The sequence below is a fragment of the Trachurus japonicus genome, chromosome 13, assembly GCF_045865225.1.
Source record: "Trachurus japonicus isolate A0001 chromosome 13, Traja_1.0".
In the NCBI taxonomy this organism is placed as follows: domain Eukaryota; kingdom Metazoa; phylum Chordata; class Actinopteri; order Carangiformes; family Carangidae; genus Trachurus; species Trachurus japonicus.
This window is the reverse complement of record NC_140919.1, coordinates 38,252,384-38,265,823: the sequence shown is the minus strand read 5'-3', so window position 1 is coordinate 38,265,823 and position 13,440 is coordinate 38,252,384. Positions and strand designations below refer to the sequence as shown.

The 13,440-nt window shown below is 41.0% G+C and overlaps 1 protein-coding gene across 1 annotated transcript; it reads left to right on the top strand.

Moving 5' to 3' along the window:
• Positions 1–7,267: 7,267 nt before the first annotated feature.
• On the top strand, positions 7,268–11,215 carry tmem160 (transmembrane protein 160). The gene is made up of 4 exons (XM_085796440.1): positions 7,268–7,587; positions 7,786–7,810; positions 8,510–8,602; positions 10,639–11,215. The coding sequence occupies exons 1-4, from the start codon at positions 7,369–7,371 to the stop codon at positions 10,956–10,958; spliced, it is 657 nt and encodes a 218-aa protein (XP_085652566.1). The 5' UTR covers positions 7,268–7,368; the 3' UTR covers positions 10,959–11,215.
• The last annotated feature ends 2,225 nt before the right edge of the window (positions 11,216–13,440 follow it).

The window sequence follows — 13,440 nt, the reverse complement described above, 5'->3', positions numbered from 1 at the left end:
TTTGCCTCCATTTCTCCTTGCTGTGAGTGAGTACATTTTTGATGTGTCTGTTGCTAAGTCCATGGTGTTTGGACATGCTGAAGCCTTGACACTGGACCCCCCTGGCCTTGCTTAACTTTCTTTACATTGGACATATTATTGTCCACCTATATGTTTGCATAGCAGGAGGAAGTGAGGTAATGTGCTGTGATAAAGACAGGCCAGGGGTTAGGGTGCTGGATTAGCACCTCACCCTGAGGGATTAGGGCCAGAGTACATTAGTGCAACACTGCACGCCACATCCATCTATTTGCCTCCACTGCAGCCCTGTCTCAGCCTATATACTATAGGTGGACTTGGACAGCAGTCATCTGAACTGCTGTCATACATCAGTAAGTGTGAATGTAAGTAGGCCTGTGCTGTTCTGTGCACAAACAAACATGCATTATGGTATGTCAATAAGAATACACATTGATCTTTAGCATAAGCAGTCACCCACATCAATACTTTACAGTACATATAGATGCTAGTTTGTGGACTTTGGTACCAGGGTCTTTCACCCTGTTTCCAATGTTTGTGCCAGGCTAAACTTAATATTTACCATATAAATATGAGTTGTGAAGATTTTTTCATCTGAGAGCAAATTAACTCATTTCTCAAAAATTGGAACTGCTCCTTTAAACACACTGCATGGGGAGCATAAACAACATGGAGTAGTGGTGAAGCTGGGGTTAACAGACTCATCACAGGCTTTGGATCAATTGTGCCTGACTGACCGCATGCTTGTCGAGTCATTGAACTCAGTCAAGCAAAGACCACTTCACAGTCGGAGATCGTCTTCTGGTCTAGATTCTAATCACACCTAAAATGTCCTCAAGCTGTAAACAGCAACACTCAATAGCAAGTAAAGGATGATTTGTTGACATGGAACATTTTTTATTTTCATTCAGTTTCACAAATATTTCCAACAATTTTCATCGACAAATGTGTATATACCCCACAACTACCCTTGTCCCTTGTCAGAAAGAAAATAAAAACAACCCTTACAGAAAAACCACATGAACTTTATGTGATTCTCAGGTGATTTTTCACATGGGAAAAAATTTGCACATGGGAAACAACATGGTTTTGGCCCAATTTTATATGAATCATCATAAGTGAATTCCCATGTGAATCCATTTTCGTAGTAACATGTTTTACACATGTGATCATATGTGTTACCATATAGAGTACATGTGCAAAACATGTGGTAAATGGGTTCACATGGGAATTTACATGTGATTCACATAAAATAAAAAACCACATGTTTCCCATGTGCAAATAAAATGATTCCTATGTGAAAAATGTTTCACATGTGAATTCTGTAAGGGAAAAGAAAGACACCAAAAATGAGTAAAAACCAGAATTAAAAATATCAGTACATGAACAGTGACATGTAATATTTCATGTATGATTTAGAGGCATTTAGAGGTTTGTTTTTGGATGGACGCAAAAAAAAAAAAAAAAATAGGAACAAACGTTATGGAGTTGCATGAAGAGTAAGATATTGATTGGCTTCAGCTAACTACCTGCTTGCTCATCTGTGGGCAGTAGATGACGTTTCTGTTTATCATCTCTGTACCTATGATGACAGGATGGAACCATCATTCAAAAATCATTTTATGACCATTTTATTGTTAGTTGAGCTCATCTGAGAGCAGCACATCAAGGATGCACAACATCATACTGTATGCTTTATTGTTGCTGATATGGAGATGTGACACATTTTTATTGTTGATATGGAAAAGATGTGACCAGGAAGTCCAGTTTGACTCTGAGGCAGCTTTTCCAGCAGAGCGCAGTTGTCCAAAGGTTGACCTTAGGACGAGTGTGCTTCAAGGGACAAAGGAAATTCTTACCACTCAATATTTGCTTAATGAGCTCATTTTCAAGTCACACAGCCCACTAAGTGCCCAGTAAGTAAAACTGATGAGAAATAACATAATCCCTCCAGGTTCTGCCACTGCCAAGCAGCCAGAGTCAGGTCAGATATTACAGTAAGAATGATACCATTGTTTTCACAGCAGTGAGAGATGAAGGATGATTCATTATTTGGCTTTGACTGCAGGAGAGAATGTGTACAGAGTTCCCGCATTGCCCAAGGTAATGTTTGAACAGCTCCCAAAATATGACATGTCCATTACAGAGCTTAACATTAACTTGATTATAGAGCAGGCATAGGTGGTAGAACACACATGCATACAAGTACACACATGTGCAAGCCATTAGCACAAGATGTAGGCTCCAACAATGTCATGGACGCAAGAGTTATGGTCAGAGAAAACAACCCTCCTCAAAATAAATCAGGGCTCCCATGTACCAGGAGATCAAAAAGAGAGCTGAACCATAATTAAAGGAAAAAACAAGCTTGGAAACACACACATTCACACACCTGCAACATTGAATAACCCCAACAGCTTCCCATCCTGTATCCTGTAGTGTTGGTACATCATAGTATTTTCTCTCAAAATAACTTACAATGCACATTTTATGTAATGAAATGTGCCAGAATTACATAAAAGTTGAAAAGAGCACAGCGGTATATCCATAAAACATTTTTGTTCTATATTGGCACTATTGCATTTATTTAATGTGGGGCACTGATTTTTCAAGCAGTAACCTCTCTCTATGTTTATTAAAGCCAGTAAATAATTTGTCTGCTGACCAGTTGACACTCGTATCTAACACTTGTTTGTCCCAGAGACTGAAAAACAGTGTACTCTTTGCCAAGGTCAGTGCTCCCAACGCAGCTGGCTGGAATCCCCCAGACTGAAGTAACACAGACTAGTGCAGCGCCGCACGTATACACATCTCCTCCTCCTTCTCTCTGTCCCTCTATCTCTCTCTCCCTCTCTCTCCCCTTCCTCTTTTCTGTTGACACCGCAGGAATCAAGCAGAGAGAACAACAAAGAGTCAACAGATAGCTGAGGCCCATTAAGTAGACTTGCTTTCTTTTGTCTTTTGCAGGCTGATACAGCATGAAAACATTCAACAGTTCTGGGTTGTTCATGGAACTATTGCCAGACACAAGATATTTTGATGAACTTGTTTTTTTGCAAAAAATAATTTGTGTTTTTTACTTTTTTATAGTGTAAGTCTCAAACGCACACACGATCATGGTTGTGGTAGAGAAATGGAACATTACGAGTGTTTGGTTTGGCAGAATTGAGAGTGAAATGCCCAGTGAGGCTGCATAAATGACAGCACAAATCATGAAGATCATGCCAGTCAGATGACTACTTTCAAAATAGAAACACGGCACTCGCACACCATTTCGAAGTTGTTTCTTTGTCTGTTTGATAAGGAAAGGGGTAGTGTGAATCAGAAAGAGAACAATCTAGGTAAAGAAACTGCAGAGGCAAAGTTGAGTGTGTGAGAGAAAAGAGGGACGGAGTTAAACAGCAATGGGGCAGATGAAGAGAAAAGATTGAGTAACATTTGAACTACACAAAAAGGAGCTGTCTGTATGAATACACGTCACTGTCAGAAATGATTTCATCATGTAAAAAGCACCATGTGACCCATTGTCCATACTTGCACAATGAATAACTATAGAGTTAGAGAGGTTTGTCCAGTGAAACTGAGGAAACTGTGGCAAAGGCGAAAGAAAGTGAGTGACAGGGGTTAGAGAAGTGGAAAGGCAGGGGGAATTTGAGGATAAACTGCGTGGCCGGCCTTCCTTAAAATAGCTCACAGATATAGAGGAATATTCTGTCTGTGGTTACGGTGAAAAAACTGTTATGTCCACACTGCACAATGTGACAAAAATGGCTCCTCCACCCCCCTACCCCTTAGTCCATGACACATTATTAAAAGCAGACCTAGTATCAGCATAAATATTATAAAAGAGTCTGTACAACAGGTAATCCCCCAAGGGACACAGATTCAGACAGTGATGATTAAAGTTTCAGTCAGCACTCTAAGTGTGTTAATGCATTTTACCGTGCCTATTGGTGCACTGTTTTGGACACATTGTACATTAATGTAGCAGAAGTTGTCAGTTTAGGTCCTTTATGTTTTCATTTTGTCCAGTCATGGTGTTCATCCAAAACAGACAAAGACAGAATTTCTCAACTGAGTCCGCAGCTACTAATCGTATTCTATTCATGCTTGTTGTGATGGGACAAACAATGTCAGTCTGGCAAAGATCTTCTGTCAGCGCAAATTTCAGGTGACTTCACTGACATAATAAAAACCCATATAAAGGAGAAATCCAGTCCCAGAACTGAAAACGTGCATATCCTTCCCTGTCACTGACACACTGCCCAGGTTTCTGTTTTGATTGATGCCTATATACACTGTACAAACTCTGTGATAAGAGCTAATAGGAATGTGTTTATCTTTTGAGTTTCAACATTTTTGGTTGCATGGATACACTCCCGCGGGTGCACGAGTATGCAGAATAACTTGCTTGTGTTTGAGATAAAGTGCCACATGTTCACAGTTATGATTCTCCTCCCTTCATGGAGACACACACACACACACACACACACACACACACACACACACACACTCCCGTGCCTGTCCACTGTGGCCCCCACATGATCAGGCAAATATAGCATCCTGGGAAGCCTGGAACACACCCGGAAAACCTGTGTGTCTGTGTCCATGTGTGTTAAAGTTTATCTTATCACCACACTATGATAAAGAGGAAAACACAGAACGTATTAAAAAGACGCACACAAATCTGAAATGACTGACTGACTCACATTCAAAAGAATGACAGACACTTTATATTTACAAATTACAAGAGAAAAACTTGACTCTCATGAAGGCTGATGATCTTTAAAGATATAAGAGTCTTCAGTGACAAGGTTGACAAATCAGTTAAATCCTTCACTCAGTACCACATGTCGGGATTTGGAGATGAGTAAATCAACATCAACATCTAATTATGCACAGTATGTTATAATTTATCATTCATGTGAACATATTTGCATGAACAGTACATAAAAAGGCAGTACATAAAAGCATATTTGCATAACATGCCAACACTTTACTGTAAACAATAGTAAGATGATATGATATGATAAGAACATGCACATGATTGAAGGTGAAGAATGCTTTTCAGGAATATACCAAATTGCAAATATCACTGAGAAATAATTTGATTCTTATGAGCTGGAAGTGTGTTTGTGTGTGCGTATACAAACGTCAGGCTCCCATTGTGTTAGGGACAGTAGCGTGAGAGCGACCAGAGGGTCAGCTGTGCATCACATCAAAGATTTGGCTTTCTGTAAAAGACCCCACTGTCCACACACACACACACACACACACACACACACAGAAACACCCACTCACACACAAATACAAACTCCCATCTAAGCAGCTCTCTATGCTCCTCACACTAAACAATCAGGTATGACAGGCGTGGTCTCTTTGGCTCCCAGCGGACTGAAGGAGACAAAGGGCCCTCAGGAAGAGGCCGTACACTCATCCTCACAGAGGACACGTGGGAGCACAGATCTATGCCTCATAAACACACACACCAACACAGGTTCATCTGATAGGCACACAAAGTTGTGCAGTGTCAGTGTGTATGTGTGTGTATGACGATGTGCAACGGAAGAAGGTGAATAATAACTGGGAGTGTGCTTAAAACCTCAGACTACATCACAATTACTTGCCATGTAATCAAAATTGCAATAGGGCCAAGTGCAATATCCAAATAGGAGCTGCGACAATGTATCACAACATTGTTGTGCATTGTTTTTCATCTTTTCATTTTCATTTCTCCTTTATTTATTCAGGGAAGGTCAATTGAGAGCGAGCTCTCTTGAAGCACCATACGTAAGTCTTGTGTTGCTACAGAGACACAGGCCAACAAATTCTTGAGACACACAGGGACATGTTTGTTTGGTACAAGAGCCAAAAAAAAAGAAAAAATCACATCATCAATTGAAAATCAAAAGCAAAAATGACCATTTACAATGATATCGCTGGGGCATTGAGCAGCGCAGTGGGTTGAGCAGGTGTGTAGAGGCTGCAGTCCTCGCTGCAGGCGGCCCCGGTCCGAATCCCGCATTGGGCGGCCCTTTCCTGCATGTCATTCCCCCTTCTGTCTGCCTCCCCAGTTCCTGTCTCTCTCAACTGCACTATCTAATAAAGACATGAAAAGCCCCAAAATATTAAAAATAAGTAAATAAATAAAATTAAAAACTGAGGCTAGGCTATCACAATTTCTGCCCATATGATTGCAATATTGTGTGTTTTTGTTTTTGTTTGTTTGTTTTTTTGCTTATCATCAGAGACATTCTATATCATGCAGCTCCACTTCATATCATAGATGATTGTCCCCCTTTTCCCTGAAACAATTTTCCACACTTGGACACACACTATTCTGTATCTGTGTGTCATACACTACAAAATGCAATTCTAATGCTTCCTTTATAATGAAATATTTTAAGACCTTTTAAGAAACAACCCCCCCACACACACGTTTGCCTTTTCAGATTCAAAGTACCGGTAGGCTATTTTTGCTGTTGCCTTTCAGTATTGCAGGCTACTGTAATAAGCAAATGTGTTTTGTAATCACTGAATGGTTTAGGTCCAGAATACATGAATGACATGTTAGTAGAGTATAAACCCAGTAGAGCTCTGAGATCTACTGACTCAGGTCAAATAGTGGAGCTCAGAGTTCAGACCAGACATGGTGAAGCAGCATTTAGCTGTTATGCTGCACAGAACTGGAACAAACTACCAGCAGAACTGAAATCAGCCCCAACTGTGAGCACTTTTAAATCCAGGTTAAAAACATTTCTCTTTTCACGTGCTTATAGCTGAGACCTTAAAACTTTATCTATTTTACTTTTATTTGCTCTTGCTTTTAACTCTGTTTTTAGTGTTTTGTTTGTTTTTATTCTGTCTTATGCTTCTTTTTTTTATGTTTTGTATTTATGTAAAGCACATTGAGTTGCCTTGGTATGAAATACGCTACATAAATAAATGCCTTGCCTTGCCTTGTAACATTGTGGTCTGGCGCCCTCGCGTGGCGTCAATGTGTAACTGCAGGTTATTGTTTTTTTTTGTTTTTGTTTTTTACCTGAGTTGAAGGAAAATGTCAGGGTCTATAAACGTAAACTGGCCCCAAAAAATAAATAAATAAAAGAAAACCAGCTGCGGTGTGAAATAATGTCGTTTGGATATATTTTGTAAAGCCGCTGTGTTTCTTTGACGTCAGCTCAGCATGGTGGCGCTGTCGTCATTCCGGCATACCTGCTCGCGAGGACAGCTCTTTCCGGGCCGTCGTTGACCGTGTGAGAGTTCACAGGGCATGCGGAGGTCGTGTTGTTGTGTTTTGGCGTCCAGCTCCTGTTGTTCTAGCTAGCAGGGACTCAGCATAGTGATGTGATGGCCTTCCTCAGTCTGTTCATGAGAAGGCAGCTGCCCCAGGCCGTGTGCCACTTCGCCCGGGTGGTGAAGCTGGTCCGGCCGCCGCCGCTGCGCAGGCTGCACACCCCGGCCCGGCTGCGGCAGGGGGACAAGGGGCCGTGGGGGAAGAGCCGGGGGCCCGAGCCGCAGCAGCAGCAGCACTACCAGCTGACAGACCTCGATAAGGCGGACGCTTTGGTAGGTCCAGTCCCAGAGGAAAACCGCTTTTATCCATCACCACGGACTGAAAGTAAACTGTGAATTGTCACAGCTGCTTTTACTTTCGTTTTGCCTCTCAAGAAACCTAACCACAGAAGTTGTGTCACTGCTGAATCCACTTCATGTTTTGTTCTTTGAACCACAGGCTGATAGTATTTCCTCTCTGATGTTTTGCAGATGCTGAGGAAGTCCCATGAAACAGGTAACTTTGGGATTTTATTTCTTTACACGGGTCCTCCCTTTATTCCTCTTCTGATCTCTGTGGGTATTGTAGCCTACATTATGTTTTTATCTTACACAGTGGTGGAGGAAGTAGTTCTTTGCCCAAGTAAAACTGGTTCACCATGCACAATCCTGCCGAACTCTCCCTTTCTTCATATAATTTTCCTCACCTCACAGATTTTTTCGCTCTTCATCTCATATCAGCAGCTGAAAGTTCAGTTATGCTGCTCCTGTAAGGATCACTTTGATTTCCTCTGTGCATTGCACTGTGGAACCAAAGTGTACTCAAATCAAGTGTTTTTCATCTTTGAGTAGGCTACACTTCATTTTGTCACTTTGCCACTGTGTGAGCACATAGTACACATAGTTTGAAGTCTGGGATTAGGACAAAGCTCATATAGATATGTTTATTGATTAGCATTTTATTAAGTTTCCATTCTTCTTTAAAATGTCTAAACATATTTTGTCTTACATTAAATCTTTATACTTGTTCCCTTGGGTAATTTGTCTATAAATGATCTGAGAATTGTCTAAGTCTGCTTGAAAGCCTTGATAAACAGAGACATCTTGGAGGACCGTGCTTCATGTAAACAGTGTGATTGATCCTGGCGTTCAGCACTGATTTCCTCTCAGGCTTTAAAGTGCTGGTTGTTTATCTGTGGCTCTGACTGTTTTGCAGGATTCCTCTCATGGTTCAGGAACGGCCTGCTGGCCACTGGGATCGGTGTCATCGCATTCGTCCAGAGTGAAGTGGGACGAGAAGCAGGATACGGTACGACACTCTGTTACATGTACAGTACTACAGTGGTGCAGCAACAAACAGTGGCTGGTGATGCACGTTCAGTAACAAGGAGTTGCTGTAGACCTTAAAGGTCCAGTGTGTAATATTTGTCAGGGTTTATTGGCAAAATCTGAATATACTACCAATGAATATATTTGTATAAGTGAATAATCGCGATAAAATAAAATCTGTTTGGTTTTCATAGCCTTATAATTCTTCTTTTATATACATATAGCAAGGGTCTTGCTAAGAGAGTGTCACCATCTTGCGCCGCCATGGAAAATCCAGCCAACCAGAGAGCAGGTTTCAAGAGTTTCACGTTAACAATAAACAATACAATTATTTACAGTTTTTCTCGATTGCTAAGGCACATTTCTGGAAAGCTGTTCTCCTTTTCTCTAAACTGTGAACACAAACCCCAATTTTCAAGCTACATTCACAAAACCTCAGACTCTTCTTGCAAAACCAAACTTTCACCTCAAAACAGTTCAATCTGTGCCCAAAACTGAACTTTGTTGTCAAATCGTGCTCCGAGTCGATCAAAATTAAAAACACTACTATTAGAAATAAATGTTTATTGTTCACTGTAGGCTAAATGCATGTTGCAAAACAAAAAACCTGTGCATTTACACTGTAGCTCTTCTCTCCTTCCCTTTCTTTCACCCTCCTCCCTCCCTCCCCACATCCATTTCATCCCCTTTTCCTTCCTTCTTCTTTTTTCTTCCCAGTTCATCCCTCCCTCCCTCATCCTTTCTTCCTTCACCCTGTCATCTCTCATCTTCTCCTCTTGCAAAACAAAAAACCTGTGCATTCAGCACTTGTACATAGTACAGTAAAAAAAAAAAGTACAAAAAACAGAAATCCTGTGCATTTAGCACTTGTATGCAGTAGGCCTGCGTAAAAGTACAAAAATATACAAATGAGAAGTGCACAACTCAGCCACAGTATCATTTCTCTCTACTGGATCAGGCCACAGGACTTCATCCTGAACTGCCTTATACAGTATATGTGCCCTCACATCATTGGACACAAGTGTGATCCACTTTGAGTTGTTGTGTTCAACCGGTGAAACCTGTGCTTTACTTGTGTTTGACTTTTGCCACCTGTGCTCAGCTTTATGCAACACAGGTGCATCACAATGAAAATGTGTTGGCAAGTTGTGTCTAAACAGGTGAAAAGTGCTGATGGTTTTGCCAAAAGAGTGACTGATTCAATCAGTGGGTTCGAGCAACTGAGAATTTGGTTCAGACAACAGGGTTTACTGTTTTAGCACTTGAGAAAAACTGTAATAGATATATAATAGAATCTGAATGGTTGATGTCACTGTTTTCCCCTCATTTTACACACTTGACCTTTAAATCTTTTAAAACTATTGGATTAACATGAAAATATAATTACATTTGAAAATAATTGAATGTCCATGAAATAACTACTTTTAAAAAAAGAGCAAGAAAAAAGTGAAGCATCAATAACAGGGCTCCATTTGTCTGAAAATCCATCAGTTTCTGAGAGAATCTTCCAATAGATTTAGTTTGTGAATTCACCGGCAGGTTTTAAATGAATAATTTCACAAGGATTTCTGCAATTGATAAAAATCATCATGAGGTGGTGAAATCCTGTAACCAATGTCACGGTTATATGAAGTTCTGCTTTTTGGGTGTTAAAAGTTGATCAAACAAGACCTTCGTTAAATCATTTATGATTCATAGTCATTGAGTTTGATGCACATTAATGTGTAAAAAAAAAAAAAGCAGAAAACAACAGCCATGGTAATGAATGAAGTCATGAGGTCAGATCTATTTTTTTTTTTTTTACATTTTTCCAGTGTTAAATCATAAGTTCAGCATGTATAATTATGTTGTCTAAAATAGTTTTCCACATCAGGAAATTTTCCTCTTCATCTATAATTTTCACCTAAATAATTAAGTGAATGAGTAGATCCAAACTGCCTCGCTCCCAGACTTCATTACAGAGAGGAAATTAATTGCATCCCTACAATAATACCATGTCAATCTGTTTTTCCTCAGCCTTCTTTATCCTGGGAGGCGTGTGTGTGTCGTTTGGCGGCGCCTCGTACATTGGCAGCCTGTTCGCCTTGCGGAGGATGATGCTGCTGTCCGTGCCAGCGCTGCTGCTCCAAGGAGCGGCGGTGGGCACCGTCGCCCTCTTCTGGCTCTGCGCAGTATCTCTTTACATCGGCCGCCTGGAGGTGGAGATCATCCACGAGGGGGACGAGGAGGGGGAGGATGAGGACGAGTGCAGAGAGTGCCGGGAGAGGCGCGAACTCCGGGGTTACCGTGGCTCCCAGGACAGTGAGGACAGTGACAGCAAGGGGCCAAAGAAATAGAGAGCCATGGAGAAGCTGTGTGTGCGTGTTGCTTCGATTCAGGGTTGTCCCTTATTTGTATGTGTGTGTGTGTGTGTGTGCGTGTGCGAGCAAAGAAGCCTACAAGTTCATACAGCGGCTGTGTGTGAGTTTATAGATATGATGTGTCTGTAAAGACTGTTGTAAAGGTAAAGAAAGACTTTTTGAAGAACAGATGAGAGGAGTGGTGATATGTTTGACTACACTCACCGCTGGTGAATAAATTGACTGTTTTGTAAAATTTCTTACAATCACTTATATTCAAAGCTGCTTCACTTGCGTTATCAATCTGTCTGAAAATTATTATCTTTTTTGTTTTGTTTTGTTTGTTTTTTTCAGTTTTTACATCTTCATATTCACAGGCACATTGGAAATATCACATATTTCTTCTTCAAGTTTACTTTTCAGGGCACTGTATGCAATCATTTTTTAGACTGCTGGCTCTTCTCGGCCAGCTGTTGCTAGATGCTGTTTGTCTTAGACTCTTGTTCAACATAATTATAACTGTGATCAACTACTTGAAGTTTTCATAAAAGTCGTCTTGAAAATAAAAAGAAGCTGCTTGTGATATGCTGAGAGATCCGGAGAGATGGACATAACATGTGCGCATGTTTGAGGTCTCTCTTTGTGATTGCATATATATCCAGGGCTCAGAATCTATTTTTTGCAGAGGTTTAAATTTACCCTGTGAAGTAATTTTTAATTGTTTTTTGTTTTATAACGACAATAGCACTTTTGTCAGTTTTTTGTTTGTCATTATTATTAACTCTAGACTTTTGGAAACAAAGAGTATTTTTTACAGCTTTTTCTGTGGTTATACGTTTTGCTTGGTATTGTATGTACCAGTATGTACAGTACCTAAACATAACCATGAACCATCTGATCTTCTGAGTGAATTTTATCATACAGTTGCTGTTTCACTGGATGTTTAGAATGGTCAATAGTATGTAGAAGTTGTTGATGCTGGGTGTGTGTATGTGTGTGTGTGGGAATGGCATTCACTGTTGTTAACTTTTTGTTTGAGTGTGCACCACTTTTAATGCACCCTACTGTAAATACAGTACAGTAATAAAACCAGGAGAAATCTGTGCTGAAACGTTTTCTTTTCACATTTGAAAAAAGCGATGGTCCCTAATCTTCATTAAACAACAATCATAAGGAGACAAAATAAGAGATAAATAGACATACTATTCATCTCTATTATAATATCTATTTAAAAAAAAAAAAAAAAAGACATTTAATTTTCCCATCTCTCTTGGTGCTGACCACAAAAGCAGATCAGAGATTTTTATATACAATCCACGGTCCTGCCTGAAACTGGATTACCCAGTAGGCAGCTGCAGGTCAGTAGTGACCCTGCAGCTGGTTATTCTGGCCGTGGTCCCATCAGCACAGCCCTCTATGATGGACACTGAAGGACTTTTTTTTTCCATTATTCATATTTTTTACTTTTTTATATGAGGTTATCTCAAACACAGGCGACAGCAGATCTTTCTTTCCTTTTTCCTTCAGGCCTTATAGGAAGTGTGTAGTAAGACTACATAGACCAATGGCATCAGTTCATAAAACATTCATTATGTGTACATTTTAAATTGACAAGTGTCAACTGAGGGCGCCACCTCTGTTGTCTGGAGCCCTGGTGGTGATGACACAGGAGGGTTGAAATCAAAAACATTCACTTTCAAAAAATGTTTGGCACAAGTAAAGGCCTCTACCTGTGACCCAGAAACTTATAGGAAGTTGTTTTTATTTTTTAAGATCATGGGGAAAAAAAGGCTCAATATAGTGTGGAAATGCTGTCAGAGTCAGTAGTAAGTCTTCCTGCAGCAGGAGTCAAAAGATCTACATAAACTGTCCACACACACATGCTGTAGATGCATAATTTTTATAATGAGGTGCTCATGTGCAGGCATGTATGAACATAGGACCTGAATGGAGCAAGTGTGTATGTGTGTATGTGTGTGTGTGTGTGTGTGTGTGTATGTGTGTGTGTGTGTGTGTGTGGGAGTGTTGGCGATGGGGGGCTTTGTCTGTGATTGCTATCGCTGACTGGGTTAGGGCGAAGGTCTGTGATATCTCCCAGCCATCGACACACAGTGTTGCTGTTGAGACTCACCTCAGAGTCACCCTCTGTTCCTCTCCTCCTCTCCTCCTCTCCTCCTCTCTCTCTCTCTCTCCTTCGCTCTCCTCCCACCTCTCCTTCGCCGATTCCCTGGGCGTCTCAGTGCAGTTGTGTTTCACATGCAGGGTGTGTCTGGACGGCTGCTGCAGTGTGACCAGCACCACCACCACCACCTCCTCCTCCTCCATCCAGCCCCATCGCCTCCCTCCATCCCTCACTCCCTCCCTTCCTCCCCTGGCTCCCTCCCTAAGATCCTCTTCTACCCTTTTCGCCCTCCAGTCCTTTTTCTTTCTGGACTCCTCCTCACGTTCGCTTCTCCTCCTCGTCTCCCTCCCTCCTCCC